The sequence below is a fragment of the Glycine soja genome, chromosome 17 (assembly GCF_004193775.1).
Source record: "Glycine soja cultivar W05 chromosome 17, ASM419377v2, whole genome shotgun sequence".
NCBI classification, from domain to species: Eukaryota; Viridiplantae; Streptophyta; class Magnoliopsida; order Fabales; family Fabaceae; genus Glycine; species Glycine soja.
The window spans coordinates 32566414-32584373 of NC_041018.1; the positions used below are offsets into that span (position 1 = coordinate 32566414).

Consider the following 17960-nt stretch of genomic DNA (forward strand, 5'->3'; position numbering starts at 1 on the left):
TTTGAGCAATTTTAATTTTGAAAAACTTATTTTAACAGCTTTTACAATATTGCTAATAATATTCTGCAAGCAATGAATGCATTCAACACGATTTCTTCACTTCCATGTTCGTGTTCTTTCATCCGTTCCTGTTAATTTCTCTGCTCAACGCTTCCACTGCCTTCTCTGATTGTCATTGTTGATTTAAACAATGATATTGTCACTTTTGCTTCTTTCTTCGATCTCGCGACGGTGGGTTGTAGTCCGTTTGTATTGAGCCAAGACTTGAGGAGGATGTAGGGCACATCTTTGATGGCGTTGTGGTGTGGATCTCCACCAGTGTAGCAAGGCAGCACTAGAGACAACAAATAAGTTCAACGCATGAAGGGGGTTGGGCGGGGGAATCTGTGGAGGAATAAGGGAGAAGAAGGAACATAAAAGGAAGGATCAGTGATGCGTAAACGGAAGCTCTCAACAGCATTTAAATGTGAATTTTGAAAATAGTTTTTTAAATTTACGTGGCATAAAATGATGGGTGGGGATAGGAAATGGACATGGTTTGTGATATGTGATTTTAATCCATACCTGTGTCATTGAGATTTTAAAATTATATTATACTAACAACTTAAGTCCTACTCAAGGTGGTTTCTCATTTTTCATTTTATGTTTTTTTAAAAATGAAAACCAATTTTAGTTTTGAGTTTATTATTTGTTTTTAGCTTTTAAAAAGATGGTTCAAATTGAAGATAAATAAAATGAACATATTGTTTTATCTTATCTTATTTCACTATAAAATAATGGCAACAACGATGATGGAAGGGTGAAATAGTGGCAATGACGATGGTAATGATGATGAAATGGTGATGATGATAGTAGTAGTAATAAAATGATGATAGTGGCGATGACGATGTTGGTGGGGTGGAATAGTAGCATTGATGACAACAACAACAACAACGATGCATGTGACATAATGATGGTGGTGGTGGTAATTGTGGCAATTGTGGTAGTAGTGGTGGAATGGTGGTAATGGTGGTGAAGGTGATAATGACATGGTGTAGTTGTGGGATAGTGGTGATGACAATAGTAATGGTGAAATTAGTGGTAGCAACGACAGTGTGGTCATGGCAGTGGTGGTGGAGGTGGGATCGACTGGGTGTGGTGGCGACGACAGTGACATAAATTATGGTGGTGGCAGTGGCATAGTGGTGGGTGATGGAGGTGACAACGATGACGGTGTGATGGTGGTGAAATGGTGATGTTTGTGAGAATGCGTATTTTAAAATTAAAACCAAAATTCAGAAAACCCTTTCTCTTGATTTTGAAAATGAATGTAAATTTGTTTTTAAATTAAGTTAAAAATCATTTCAACTCCATTCTTGTTTAACATGTGTTTGTTTTAAAATTGTGTTCGAAGATAAAAAAAACCAGAACCTCACAACCATCATGAACGGGGTCTTAATTAAAAATTTAAGTTTGTGATTCTAAAATGTTGGTGGGTCTATGTTACTAGTCTAAAGGGGTCTTTGGTTTAATTAAAAAGAAAAAAAAGGTTAACTTAGTTTTTGGTTCTCTAAAGGAAAATTTTTTTAGTCCTCTAAAAGATTCTTATTATTTTTGCCTTTGGTGTTTAATTTAATCTTCTAATTTTTAAAAGCGATTTAATTTGGTCCTTTAGTTTTTTTTTTTTCGTTCAATTTGGTGCTCTAATTTTTAAAAATGATCCATTTTTTAGGAAATGTGCATTTTGTGGTGGTTTAAAATCACTTAGTGACGGTTTTGAATGACCACAAAGTGTGATTTCTTACATTTTAGACTAAAAAGATCAAATTGAATCTATTTAAAAAATTAAAGGACCAAATTGAACTCGAAAAAAATTAGAGGATTAAAATAAATTTAAAAAATAAATTAGAAGACTAAAAAACTAATTTAACAATAAAAACAAGGAGGGAACCCTTTGATTACAAGCAATGAGAACTTAATTTTCAAGGGGACTAAGACACTTACTTAGTTTCCTAACAATGAACACAACTCTGGAATCAAGATTACAATGTGAACATACAACAGAGGTACTCTTGGATCTTCCCTTTAATGTTCAAGATAAACAGTAACGAAGAATCCAAACTTTCCCTCTTTTCACAAACCCTTAATCTCAACTAATTTAACCTTTTTCCCTTTTTTCTCTCTATTACAATTGCAAGAATAAAAGCCAAAGCAAAGAAACTCTCAAAGCCTCTCTCTCTCTTTCTCTCTATCCTCTCAGGCAGGCTGCAACAAATTTTTCAAAAGGGTGCAGAGCAAAGGCACAAGAAAAAAAAAAGCTCAAGACATATATTTCTTACACTCTCACTATTGTATTTTACACCTCGCATTACAAAATGGATTTTCCAAAATATAATGGGAGATAGAGGATACAATAGTGAGATTGCATGACATAATAGCCCAAACTCAAAAGGTTTAGGCCCAATAAAAATAGATTACTAAGAATAGGGCCAAACTGATTTGAGGCACCTATTCACAAAAGGGATTTTCTTCCTGCACCCAACATCATTTCTTTTACACCCAACATTTTGAGTGAAAAACCAATTTTACCCCTCCTTTCTTGACTCTTAAATGTGATATACGGATTGGGAATCCATCTGTCCGTAACATTCATTCATGCATTTTTTTCATTTCTCCTCTCAAATTCTCTCATCTTCTTCTCTTCAATTTGTGGTTGTCTTCATCTATCCGTGATTCATCTCCATCAATCTATGTGTGCTTGTCGTTGGTGTCCGCCTTTGTTCCGCTATCATCACCGTGAGTTTTGCGATCTGCATTTTTTTCCGTGTATTGAACATATACGGATTGACAATTCATATAAATCATACGAATTAACAATATTTTTTATATGATATTTCATACGTGATAGAGTTATATTCTTTATATAATATTTTTTTACAACAATTTCTATAATACTGGTTTTTTTCTCTATTTTTTCATCATCCACTATTTTATTTAAGATTTATTCCTATCTCTTTTATTATATAAATACTATTTTTCTGCACGAGTATACTTAAAGTACAAAAGACAACAACAACGAAAGTTCCTACTAAATAGCATAGTATCTTAAAATAAAATTTAAAACCCCTTGCAACTGCAAGCCCCTTTCGGCTTCAAATGTTAACATTAAAAAACAAACTTAAAATACTTTATATAGACTCATTTTCTCTTCCATATCACTTCTATCTTTCTCTTTTTTCTTTTATATTTATCTCTCACATTTATCATTTTGTCTCCATTTTCACCCATACACTCCAAAAATATATAACAGTCACTTTTGAAATCCATACACAATAATACTGACTTATTTACAAACAAATTAAAAGCATAATAGTCATGTAATAGAAAAAACAAGTCCTCCATACAATAAAAAAAACATGCATCTCATAAAAACAAAAAATCTCTGGTAACAAATTCTGTTAACTGAATCAACTTGTTTATATATATATATATATATATATATATATATATTAAGCAGCACACGTTTATTTAATTATACTATTTATACAATATTTTTTTACAACACATTAGAATATTGTTTTCCTTCATTCTTTCCATTATATTATATCAAATCATATCTGACGGTACTTATCTCAAATTTCCCATGTTTTTTCTTTATTGTACAAAATATCATAGAAAATGATTAGAGTAGTATTGTTATATATTTTAAATAGTTTTATTAATTTTGTCAGAAATCATCTTATATCACAGAACTCAATATTTGTTTAATTATATAATAATTCATAATTATAGAATCTTTACATTGTCAAATGTATTCCAATTATATTCTTTATTATATACATGCAATTTCTGTGACTCCAATACAAAGAGCAAAAGCCTGCAACAATTGAACTTGCTACTAAATATCTATACTCTACACTCCTTATAATTACAACTAACATGTAATAAACCCTTACGACCCCTTATTCGGCTTTAAATAAAGACCAGCAAAGCAAAAACAAAACTGAAGAAAATAAAAACTCTAACACAACAATCATTTTTTAAAAACATTACTCATGGACTTATTTACAAACAAATTAATTAAAAGCATTAGAGATATCCAAAAGCAAAATAACTATATTTTGAATATACTCCTTAGTTTTCTTCAAACTTGCTCGGGGCTTTTCATCGTCCAAATAGTAGAAAGTGGTTTACCCCTTGTCCAATTCCTCAGCCTAAGAAGCACATAGACAACCATTCCACACAAAAAGCCAAGAGCTGCACTTGATCCCACGAGTGAAACTGCAGTGATAACAAGAGTCACAAAGGAATCTTCCTTTGTGTTCATGTCCCTAGCACACATGGCTAGTTCAATTCCAGCAAACAAAAGCAACACCCCTAAGATCCCCACAGGAAACTGCTTCAAAATGTGTGCCAAAGAAGTTCCCAACACCAAACCCAACACCAATTTGGCAACACCAAGAAGTGCCACACACCCACCACTCCTTCCACCAAATTTGTATTGCCCCGCAAGTCCACCAGCACCATGGCAACTCGGCATAGCACCAAACCAACTACCAATCAAGTTCATCAATCCCACTGTCACTGACAACGAAGTGGCTGAGAAATCCTTCCCTGGGAACAAATCTGATGACAACTTGCAAACAGCCACCACAGAGTTCAAAATCGACAATGGAAGTTGAGGGATTGCACCCTTCACAAAACCCTTTTTCCATGCATGCTTAGAGAACTTCACTACTTCTATTGAGGAAGGTCCAAACTTTATTTCATGCACCACCTCATGCCTTCTTATGAAGGCCAAAACAACCCCCAACACAAACACCATGAAAGCAGAAGGTAGTGAGAAAATAACCTTCCTCACCCTGCTTGTCCTGCTTCTTGCAACAACCTCATTATTCCTCTTTTGACCACCCAAATCATCATCACCACCACCACTTTCCACAACATCACAACACCCTCTACTCTTCTCCCCAGCCCCATTCACAACCACAATGAAACACAAACAAACAATGGCCAAAACCAACCCATCAAGCCCAAACCAATGCCTCTCCCCCAAAGATTTAGACTTTGGCAAGTCCTGAATTTTCCTCACATACTTAACAGCTGTCAAGGCAAATGACAAACCTTGTGCTAGTTGAATTCCCCTCACAACACAGAGAGGAATGAGCATGTAAACAAGCTGCATCAACCCTGTCACCCCCAAAACAAACAACACGCCGCCGGTTAATATACCGGCGGTCATGATCTCGGGCACACCGAAATCAGTGTCCGATAAGGCCTGGGCCGCAATGGACTTCATCGGCTGGACCGGCATAGGGACCCCATAGATGACACCAGTGATGATATTGTACACACCGGTAAATATCAGCGTGGTGCCAAGGTTGAGGTCCCTAGCAAGGGTCAAGGCCAAAACAATTGGTACATAAGTGCCAAGGTCACCCATGGCGCCATTGAGCTCACCCCATTTTGAGTGAAAAACCAAGTTGTTTTTTATTTTTTCCACCACTCCTTTGGCTGAAAATCCATTGGCTAGTGGGGTGGTGGTTGAAGGAGTATGAGTAGGAGTGATTTCCGGTGCTTCAGGATCTGAGATTGGAATTGAAGGAGGGTTTTGGTATGCCATGGAAAATGTTATGTGTTTGGTTTGAATCTCTCGAGCAATAAATTAAGTAATTAACAAACCTATTAATTAACTGTAAGAGAAGTGAATATGAATGTGATATGTGGGAATTGGTTGTTGATTCAATAGTGTGTTTGTTTTGTCAGTGAAAATGTGGTAGCACAAAATACGAGGCACATCCACCGCAGAAGTAAGAAAGAATTTGCTTCTCCAACCTCAATTTAAAGTTGTCTTACCGACAATTCAGACACACTCCTCGTAGGGATTTGAAAAATCAATGTTAGGACAACTTGTCATCAATCATGCAAAGATAAAACGTACAAAACACTTCCCTTTCACAATCTACTGTTTGTTGATTTTATTAATACATGAACGTGAACATGTTTTCAGGATAACAAGTATTATATTACGGGTTAATAATTGTCGAATCTGTGGATTAGAAAATAAAAAAAGGACAAGGTATTGACAAAGTGAATTTTATACATCTGAAACTCCTAGTTTTATTACTAAACAAAAATAGCAACAGGCAAGTCTACAATTGGTTGCCACAAGCATAGCTCTAGTTGTACAGCTAAGATATGGAAATAACATTAGAATTATTTGAGCCTCTTACCGAAAAACAAGAAGAAAAAAACACCAGGAATATTTCCTACATTAATTATATATAGACCATTAGTAAAGTTTGAGTTTAATTTCCAATTAATTTTTCACTAATCAAAGAGTATTATTAACCATTTTATAGTGTAAATTAAAATTTATTGAGAAATTTATGCATAAAATATGTATGTATAATCACAAGTATATCCTACACAGTAACACTAATATCGTGGACCTAAATCTAGATTTCATATCAAAGACTAGTTGTACTTTTAGAAAGTCAAAATTATTAAATTTTTTAATTTTATTTTATTTTTTAAAATCAGAAAATTTATATCATATATATATAGTTGAAAGAAATATTAAGAGAATATTAAATTATTTTATGATTTTTTTGTTCTAAAAGAAAACAAGTAAATTATTGTACGTAAAAGAAAAATTTGATTGATATTAAAAGATTATGATTCACTAGTATTAATTTTTTCAACTATGTTTGTATGGAATTTTAATCCCAAGTTAAGTACTAATTCCTAAAATCACCTAAAATCTTTAGTCGAGGAATTAAAAATTTATTTTAGACAACATTTTCATTAAAAGATAAAACCTTTAATATTTGTGTCATTCCATGAATAGACATATCTTTTCATAAAAGAACATGTATTTTCATGAAAAATGTAACTTTTCATACATGCACCTTTTTAATGAATGGACACATTTTCATGAAAAAAAATATAATATAATCTTTCATTTATTTACATATAGGAGGTAATATTCATCTAGATCTATGGCCAGAAAATTTGTTATGATATGTTTAACATATTTTTTAAATAAGATTATTATTTTTAATCCCTAAATGTTACTTTTATTTTTTATGTTATAAAATGAAGTTATTCAATGTTTTAATAGCTTTTTTTTTAAAAAAATACTACTATGTTTTTGGTTCAATTTCTCTTTTTGAAAGGAAAAGTATATATATATATATATATATATATATATATATATATATATATGCTTAAACGTAGTATACCTTAACCTTATGTTTGAAAAAGAATCAAACTAATATCTTCTCTCTGCATATAAAAACTCTTGTCACATCACTACTGGAAAAATTGCGTTTAACGACGATGAAATAAGCACTTCAAAGATGGTGGAAGCTCGTCTTTAAAGTTGACGTCGTTGTTTATGCTGGAACCTTCAACGACGGCCGCAAAACACCGTTTTAAATGAAGTCCCGAAGCAAGTTGTTGGTTACGCAGCAACGATGAGGAGAAAATAAATGTCTACATCGGTCCTTTACCCAGCAACGTCGTAGAAATAGGTAGTTTCTAAGTCATTCCGACGATGCAACGACGTAGAAGACGCGTGCATCAACGTCGTTTTTGGAAAACAAACGACCTAAAAACGGCGTGCATCAACGTCGTTTCTGCACATCAAAACGACTTAAAAACAGTACGCATCAACGTCATTTTAGGGAAACAAACGACTTAAAAAGTGCACCAGGTAAGTACCGATGTAAATTTCTGTATAATTTTTTTTATATATAAATATAATTAAGATAACTAATTATATTTAGAAGTTATTCTTTATATTTATTTATATTAATATTCTTACATATAAATATAATATTATTAAATGATAATTTAAATTAATTATTTATATTTTCTAATAATAATTACAATATTATTATTAGAAAATATAGATAATTATTATTAAATATAAATAATTAGTTTAAATTATCATTTAATAATATTATATTTATATGTAAGAATATTAATATAAATAAATATAAAGAATAACTTCTAAATATAATTAGTTATTATTAAAAATTATGTATAAGCTGATAATTATAAAATGATATAATAATATTAAATTAGATAATAAGCTGAAAATTATGTATATAATATTAAATTATATTCTATTTTAAATTAAAAAATAATGTATAACCTGAAAATTTAAAAAATTATATAATAATATTAAATTAATATTTTTGCTGAAAATTATGTATATAATATTTAATATATATAAATAATGTATAAGCTGAAAGTTTAAAAATTATATAATATTAAATTAATAAAACTGAAAATTTAAAAATTATGTGACTTTGAATTGTTTACTAATTATCATAAGTACATATAATTTCTTTACTATATATGACGGTTTTAGTTAATTTAATATTATATTATCAAGCAACATAATAATAAATAAATGATAAATAATGATTACGAAGATAATTTAATATTATTTTTTTAAGCAACTTAATTAGAAAATTAATTCAGTATAAGACATAATTATATAATATGAAATTAACGAAAACCTTAATCATAGGTGAAAGAATAAAAATTATTATTCTCAACTAATTATGATATGTACATGTAATTTTTTATTATATAATTAAGCATCATATAAATAAATTAATATTTTATGAATGAGTACATATTAAGCAAGGAGGACTCACACTAGGAAAACAACCGAAGATGTCGAACAATGATGAGACCGCGTACTCCCCTGCATGACCAACTCTATTATGTACATCGACTAGCTTCTGGGAATAAATTAAAGCACCTTTTGTCTGTAACCTGAAAGAAAATAAATGTCGTTAGGATTCAAGATAGCTTTTCTACCAAGTATTAGTCATTCAAAACAGATTGACATATGAATAGTTTTGCATGAAAAGCATGGTTAGAGACAAGTAGTTGGCACATTGTCATGATTAAGTTGCCAAACCCAAATTGAAATTTAAGTACACAGGATTCACCATGTGTGAAGATTTCATTTTTTATTGAAGATAGATTCCATGTGTTGATACACAGGAACAACCTTAAACAACAGACCAACCAGTTACTTGGGCTGTAGAAAAAAAAATATTATTCACCTGAAACCTGCTTAGTTGTGATATTAAGAATTTAATTCGAAAATTCAATCCTATTGTGGAAGAATATCTTAAACCACTGACTGCAGTCAAAGTTTAGAGAATGCTTGTGAAGTCATTATGGAAGAATATGTACAACACTTTTGTAGTTTTCAAAAATTAAAAACGAATAAAGTTTTTATAATTAAGAACCAATACTAAAAGATTTTCATATTTTTACTTTTAGAGACAAAAGTATATAATTAAAGTAAGAATCATTAATACACTCTGCACTGTTTGTAATAAATCAAACAAGACATGCTGTGATGGAGAAAATTAATTTGTCTGCCCAAGTACAAACGTGGGCAGATGCATGGAACTGAAACCATTACTAATTGATTGTATCATTGTACTAATGCCTACCCACATCTTGTCATGAATTAATTAATTGCTCGTCAAAAATGGAAACCAAAGATTAAGACTCAAATTATAGCTATACCAACCATGGCAGTTAGGGTACTTGCAGTTGTCATTATTACAGATAGCGCCACATCTCCACTAGCAAAACAAAAGGGTCATTAGATCACCTGGTCATCAATATGATCAAACAAAGTAAAGCATTAATTAATTGGAATTATATATAACTGAGAATATACCGTGAAAGATATGTTATAATGTTACTAGCTGTGCCTGCAACCAAACAAAGATCGACCATTTTGAATATGATGGATAGAATTATAAGAAAACTAAGAACCACAAAATTAAATTTCATACCTCCTGGACTGCACCCAATTAATATTAAACCTGCTGCAAAATGTGGTGCAAGATTTAAGAGTGTGCTTATGAGAAATCCAGAGTGGCATCACCTGAAATTTGTCAGCAATTTACACAACCACATTGTTGTCTTTCTCTGAGTTTACAACATGCACATAAACTTCTTGGCCCAGATACCACGAGTTGAGGTTCTCTGGACGAAGGTTCCAAATACCGGCGTTGTCAAGAGATACCAAAATGGCTGTCCAAGCACCAGGAAAGACCTGCAGACAGGGTAAAGAAAAGTTATTGTAGAGCATATACACTCTTTTTTTTGGTCATGAAAAGCTATTCTTGCATACAAATCAAATTCATGTTTCATTTTACTTGCAATTACATGTCCTTTCAAGTTGGAACAACTAACAAGAAAGTGCTTCATATCATGTATAGAAAAAGTGCTTTGGTATATTGGATGCAAAGCTTCTACAAAGATAGGCCAAGAAAAAGCCAGCACAGTATATTATTTTTAAATAGAAAAGTAAAGATAGGAAAGACATTTTAAATATTCATGGGGTTTAAAAGGGAAGTCTTATTAATGATTCCAGATCCATGAGAAGCTGAAAAGATAAAGTAATGTGGTCAAATCAAAAGGAAAACTATAAATTTTAGAGTAGCAAACAGAATTGAAGCATTTCTTGGTTGAATCTGTGAAACAACCTCTATTCCTAATCGTATGTCCCCTTTCTTGTTATGTATGAAAATGGTTCATTCCAGCATAGCTGCCTCATAATTTCCTATGCAAATGTATGGAGTAACAGATTATGCTGTGGCCAAGGAAGTAAGACATACCTGTGTAGTGCAGCGAGCCACACTATCCCACTTATTATAAGTACTTCTGCTATTTTCTGCCCATACTCCAAAATCCATACTACAGTTCAAACGAGAAATTCATTCACTCTTAAGTTTAGTGTAACATTGATAAAAACAAAAATGGTAAATTGAAATTTTAAAGCTAAAATCTCACCCAACAACAAAGAATGCATAGCCATCCAAGTGGTAGCTCTGGACTGTGGTAGCCATCCAAACATTAACCAATATGAGATTTCAAGGGAAGTTAAGACTTAGAATCAGGTAAAGTTGAGACTAAAAGCATTATCTACAGATTTAGTAGCAGTTTTAACAATAGAATCTACAAAAGAAGTGGTTGTATCCAGTGAGCTTCGTAAAGCATTTTCTCCCTTATTGATTGAGGCACTGAATGATTCATTGATTCCGGCAACAAGGTCTCCAACACTTGCTTTTGTACTGACTAATGATTCATTGTCCACATTAATTGAAGTAGGACTTGGTGCAAAGTTCTCTGGCATTATATAATTTATGATGACCTAGGACTTGGATGCATCCATTTGAAGTAGGAGTTGGATGCATCCATTTCAAAGACTAATTTAATATTACAATGCAAAATTTGAGAACCAATTTGTCATTAAATTTCCAACCCCAAATTATATAGAAGGGATTATTTTTATTGAAAATAATTCATATATGTAGGTGCAAAATTCTGCTTGACTGATAGTGTTGGTTCTAGTTATAAATTCTGCTACTCTTAATCTGTACAAGATCAAAAACAAGAAAAACACAGAAAACACAACAAAGCAATACAAAGCAGAGCAAGAATCCAAAGATTTACGTGGTTCGACAATGTGCCTACATCCACGGGAAAACGCAGCTCATCATCATCACATTGATCATGAAATTACAAGTTCAATACAAGCAGCAGCTAGCTTTGATCTCTCTTGGTTTCTCTTTTGACAAAACCTCTCTCAATCACCTAGCTCACTACCTCCCTTTTGAACTCTCTGATTTCTGCAGTTTTTCAGCTTCTCTGTTTTCAGCCACTCTCTCAAAAAAACTGCACTGCATTACATGATCAAGAATATATATGTACACTCTAGCTATGCTTTGGTGCCAAAACCAATTCAGTCATAATAACTTAAAACAGTTATGACAGCACTATTTTAAAGTCTTCTCACTTGTGCCATTTGTGATTTTGAGTCACACCACAAATCTCTACCTTGACTCTAAATCAGCAAGTGTCTACCTTGTGATTCAGGGTTGCAGTTCTACCAATCTGCTTTAGGCATCTTCAAAATTTATCAAATCCAAGCAGTGCTTGAACTTGACACTAGAGAGGGACTTTGTGAACATATCAGCCGGGTTTTCTTTTGTTGAAACCTTCTCCACCTTCACCTTCTAAGTTTCAATCACATCTCTTATGAAGTGTAGTTTCACATCTATGTGCTTTGTCCTCTCATGGTACATTTGGTGATTTGCTAAGTGAATGACACTTTGACTATCACAATGAATTGTGACACAAGCTTGTGCTATTCCAAGTTCATTAATCATACCTTTAAGCCAGATTGCTTCCTTCACTCCTTCAGCTAGGGCCGTGTATTCTGCTTCAGTTGTTGAAAGAGCAACAACTGATTGTTGATTTGCTTTCCAACTGATTGATGTACCAAACAAAGTAAACACATATCCTGTTAAGGACTTCCTTGTGTCTACATTTCCTACAAAATCTGCATCTACATAGCCTGTGACTGCTGCCTCGTGTGCTGTCTTCTTGTACCTTAAACCAGCTTTCAAAGATCCATTTAGATACCTTAGTGTCCACTTCACAGCTTCCCAATGTGCACTACCAGGATCTCCCATAAATTTGCTTATAATACTTACAACATGAGCCAAATCAGGTCTACTGCAAACCATTCCATACATTATGCTTCCAACACCACTGGCATAGGGTGTTTGATTCATTTTAGACCTTTCTTCAGTTGTTTCTGGTGCTTGAATAACAGATAGCTTTGTATGATGACCAAGTGGTGTGCTAACAGGTTTGCTTTGATGCATCCTAAACCTCTCCACCACTTTCTTGAGGTAATTGCTTTGGGACAAGAATAGTTCACCCTTTGCTCTATCCCTATGAATATCAATCCCGAGTATCCTCCTAGCTGACCCTAGATCTTTCATCTCAAATTCTGTATTCAAGCTTTCTTTGAGTTGCCTAATCTCCTCCTTGTTGGCACTTGCTATGAGGATGTCATCCGCATACAAGAAAAGGTAAAGAACACACATTTTCCCCCTTTTCAGGATATATACACAGCTGTCATATCTGTTTCTAATGAAGCCATATCTGATCAAGAACTCATCAAATTTCAGTCCATACAAAGATTTTTTCAGCAAGCACACCTTGTTTTCCCCTTCTTCAAAACCTTCAGGCTGGTTCATGTAAATGGTTTCCTTCAAATTTCCATGGAGAAAAGTTGTTTTAACATCTAGCTGTTCAAGTTCCAAGTCATATTGATTTACCAGACCAAGTATGATTCTTATTGAGCAATGCTTCACAACTGGTGAAAAAATCTCATTGTAATCAATTCCTTCAACCTGTGTAAAGCCTTTTGCTACCAATCTTGCCTTGAATCTAGGCCTTTCTACTCTTGGAATGCCTTCTTTCTTCTTGAAAATCCACTTACATCCAACAGCCTTTTGCTTCTTGGGTTGATCCACAAGTATCCAGGTATTATTCTTTCTCAAAGATTCCATTTCTTCACTCATTGCCTGAAGCCACAGCTGGCTGTCTTCACTTTCAATTGCTTCCCTCCAAGTCTTAGGTTCTGAATTTTGAATCTCCTCAGCAACACTCAAAGCATAGCAAATAATATCAACATGACCATACCTCTTTGGAGGCTTTATCACCCTTTTTTCTCTATCTCTAGTCAATTGATAATTGGACAAGTCATGCTGAGTATCCAGCTCTTCATTATCTCCAGCTTCTCCTTGATCAGTGAGATCAATAGCATCTCCACTGCCATGATCTAAAATTTTAGAATGCTCCACCTCAAAATTGGTATTCTTACCACTTGAGTTGTTATCTTTCTTCTCCTTATTTAGCATTGCCATTCTGCTCTCATCAAAAGTCACATCCCTGCTAATGATACATCTTGTCTCACCCGGTTCCAATTTTCACAACTTGTACCTTTTAACTCCTTTAGGATAACCAATGAAAACACACTTTACAGCCCTTGCATCCAGCTTTCCTTGTTTAACATGAGCAAAGGCCAGCGATCCAAACACCTTTAATTCTGAATAATCAAGTGGTTTACCGCTCCAAGCTTCCATTGGTGTCTTGAAATCTAGGGCTGATGAAGGACATCTATTAATCAAATATGTTGTTGTGTTTGCGGCTTCTCCCCAAAAAGTCTTTGGCAGTCCTACACTTAGAAGCATGCACCTCACTCTTTCCAAAATGGTCATATTCATTCTTTTTGCCAAACCATTCTGTTGTGGAGTGTGAGGGACTATTTTGTGCCTTTTGATGCCTATTTTCCTGCAAAACTCATTGAACTGCTCTGAAACAAACTCCAAGCCATTGTCAGTTCTTAAAACTTTTAATTTTGTACCAAGTTGATTTCCAACAAGAGTATGCCATTCTCTGAATTTTTGAAAAGCTTCTGACTTATTTTTCAAAACATACAACCATACTCTTCTTGAGAAATCATCTATGATGGTGAGAAAGTATGAGCTTCCACCATGAGTTTTCACTCTAGATGGTCCCCATAAATCTGAATGCACATACTCAAAGGGCCTAGATGAAACATGAATACCCGTGCCAAAGCTTATTCTATGGGATTTACCAAGCACACAATGATCACAAAATTCAAGTTTATCACCACCTAACATATTTTGTTTCTCAAGTTCATGTAATCATCTTTCACTAACATGACCTAATCTCAAATGCCAAAGTTTTGTTTTATCAATCAATGTATTACTAGCTACCGATGCATGTCCTACAATAGTGGAACCTTCAAGAATAAACAAGCCATTACTTTTATTCTTGTTACCCTTAGCTATGATTAAAGATCCATTTGAAATCTTAAGAACACCATTTAAAATTCTAGTTGAATATCCTAGATCATCAAACATGTTTATGGAAATAATATTTCTTTTGAGTTCTGGAATGTACCTTACATTTTTCAGTAGATACTCTCTATTATCAAACATCTTCAATCTCACAGTTCCAATGCCTTGTACCTTGCAGGGGTAGTTGTCTCCTAGCAATACAGCTCCTGCTGGTTTCAGTTCCAAGGTTTCAAAATAGTTCTTTCTCAGGCTGCTGTGATATGAGCATCCAGAATCCATAATCCATTCTGTTTGTGTTTTGGTATTAGAAGCTACTAAAACACCTGCACTCTCATAACCTTCAGAGGCTTCAACAATGTCAGCAGAGTCCAAAGATCCTTTCTTGATCTTGTCTGGGCAGTCTTTCTTGAAATGACCAGTTTTGTGATAATTAAAGCATTTGAACTTTGTTTTCTGGCCATTCTTTGAATCCCTTGACCTTGATCTGGATTTCTTTCCTCTTGTTCCCTTCTTTTCACTCCTTCCCCTTGAAATATTCAGGCTTTCACCATTATCCTCAGATTTGGAGGCTTGCTGTTTTTGCATCTCCTTCGTCCTTACTGAGGTCTGGACTTCTTCTAGGGTAATGTCTTGATCTTTTCCATAAAGAATTGCATCCTTGAAATGTTCAAAGGATTTTGGTAAGGAATTCAGAAGCAAAAGAGCTTTATCCTCCTCTTCAAGCTTTACTTCAATATTTTCCAAATCATCAAGAATCTTGTTGAAATCAACCAATTGTTCAGTGGCTGTTCTTGACTCTGTCATCTTGAAGGTGTACAGTTGTTGCTTCAAGCATAGCCGATTTGCAAGGGACTTTTGTTAACTCGTTGGCAAGTGTACCAAATTTGTCACAAGTAGTAAAGTACTCGGAAGTCCGAGTGTCGAATCCACAGGGACTTTGTTTGTACTTAGATTAATGCAAACCCAATCTAAAAGCAATAGATAAAGAATTTCAAATAAAGATAAGAAAATATAGTAGATAAGATAAAGATTTAAAAGAAAGGATAAAAGATTTAAAGATAAAAATAGAAGATAAAGAAGATAAAATATTTAAATTAAGATATGATAAAGAAAATAGAGGATAAAAGATAAGATAAGAAAAGTAGAAGATAAAAATAAAATAAAATCAGAATATGATAAGGTTGGGACCTGGCCTACCTTGTTTGCCTAGGATGTATGAGTTTATGATTTTTCTTTATCAATTTAGGTGACTCTGTTCTACCCACATCTGTTCAATTACTTGCCCCTGATTCCTCACGATGACAAACCTATTTTATTTATCTATCTTCCAAATTCATTTGCAAAGACTCAACAAATAAAATGCATGAAGTATGAATTCTAGATGTTTGCAAGAATGCATGGGCATAAAATAATCATTCTATTCCTAGCAATTACTTTCTTATGAAATCCTTTCTTTTTGTTCTATTAGAAGTTACCCTCTTCCGAGTGTCTAACCCCTAAAACCAATGCATGCATACCTTCTTTAAATCTTATTTAGAAGTTACCCTCTCCTGAGCGTCTAACCTCTAACAGAATATAAAGATGAATAATGCAAGATAAAAGCAGAAAAGATAATAGAATAGAAAACACCTTTGCATTGATAAATAGTGAGTACATCATACATCGCTTGGCTTTTAGGCCTGCCAGACCCTAGCTAGAGGCTTAGCCACTCATGGTCATTGAGGGCTTTACAATGAGAAAGGGGGTGAAAGAAAGAGAGGGAGTAAATGAAACCCCTAGGAGAGGGGGTTGTTGTGTGTGGTTGTTCTCTCCTCCTTGGCTTGACTTTCTTTTTATAATTGTTGGAGTGGACTTGGGCCTGATGCTAGAAATCTTTCTTTTTTTTGATATTTTTGATATCTTTTGGATTTGTTTTGCTTGTAATCATATCTTCTTGAGATTTCTTGATATTTTGGATATTTTCTGGATCTTTTTCTCCTTTAATATCTCCTTTTCATATCTGCAAGTCATAAATAAGAAAAATATCAAATCTTAATATTTAAGCTAAAGATAACTGCTAAATTAATATTTTTAAAGATATTTTCAATATATTTTTATTATCAAAATAACTCATATTTAGCAGTTACCAACTTTGTCATATACAATGACTCCAGTTTCAGCCACATTGAGGCTGTTGTCTTTTCTCTTGCAACTTCTCTTAAGGCTTTATCTCCAAGGCATAGAATGATTGCACTTCTGGCTTTAGCAATCATCTCTGATTTCTCCTTTGAGCTTAGAGATTCAGACATCCTTTCTTCTCCTTTAAGAGCTTCTGCACAGCCATGTTGAATCAAGATTGCTTCCATCTTGATTCTCCATAACCGGAAGTCATTTTCCCCTGAAAACTTCTCAATATCGTACTTTGTTGTTCCCATCTTTCTTGATCTTGATTCTTGTCCCCACAGACGGCGCCACTTGTTGGTTCTAGTTATAAATTCTGCTACTCTTAATCTGCACAAGATCAAAAACAAGAAAAACACAGAAAACACAGCAAAGCAATACACAGCAGAGCAAGAATCCAAAGATTTACGTGGTTCGGCAATGTGCCTACATCCACGGGAAAACGCAGCTCATCATCATCACATTGATCATGAAATTACAAGTTCAATACAAGCAGCAACTAGCTTTGATCTCTCTTGGTTTCTCTTTTGACAAAACCTTTCTCAATCACCTAGCTCACTACCTCCCTTTTGAACTCTCTGATTTCTGCAGTTTTTCAGCTTCTCTGTTTTCAGCCACTCTCTCAAAAAAACTACATTGCATTACATGATCAAGAATATATATGTACACTTTAGCTATGCTTTGGTGTCAAAACCAATTCAGTTATAATAACTGAAAACAGTTATGACAACACTATTTTAAAGTCTTCTCACTTGTGCCATTTGTGATTTTGAGTCACACACCACAGATACACAATCAAAATATAAATGAAAAGCAACAAATCCAAACCAAAACATGTTTAAAGAAACAGCTTGGAAGGTTCTAATGCTGCCACAAATTATTAGACAAACCATGGGACTCTAATTATTCATTCTAAGGGGGGCCCAAGTTTGGATGAAATCCTGAGCTATAAATGCTACACTGACTTACCCCTTCTCACCATGAATCCTCCATTTCTGCTAGCAACCCGGGCAACGGTAGCTCCAAAATATGTTGTATCCTTCTGCAAATAGTATGGCATTCAATAACTATGGTTACAATTTATCCTCC

General features: G+C 33.7%; 1 protein-coding gene and 1 long non-coding RNA gene across 2 annotated transcripts; both read right to left on the bottom strand.

The window, feature by feature from the left end:
• Positions 1-3822: 3822 nt before the first annotated feature.
• Positions 3823-5852, bottom strand: LOC114392456 (molybdate transporter 1-like). The gene has a single exon (XM_028353603.1). It carries the CDS (start codon positions 5600-5602, stop codon positions 4124-4126), a length of 1479 nt encoding a protein of 492 aa, XP_028209404.1. The 5' UTR covers positions 5603-5852; the 3' UTR covers positions 3823-4123.
• A 2835-nt stretch (positions 5853-8687) lies between these two features.
• Positions 8688-10046, bottom strand: LOC114391436. Its single transcript, XR_003662164.1, has 3 exons — positions 9701-10046; positions 9548-9602; positions 8688-8772 (listed from the first exon to the last, which is right to left on the bottom strand). It is a non-coding gene; the product is annotated as an uncharacterized LOC114391436 (long non-coding RNA).
• Positions 10047-17960: the final 7914 nt, after the last annotated feature.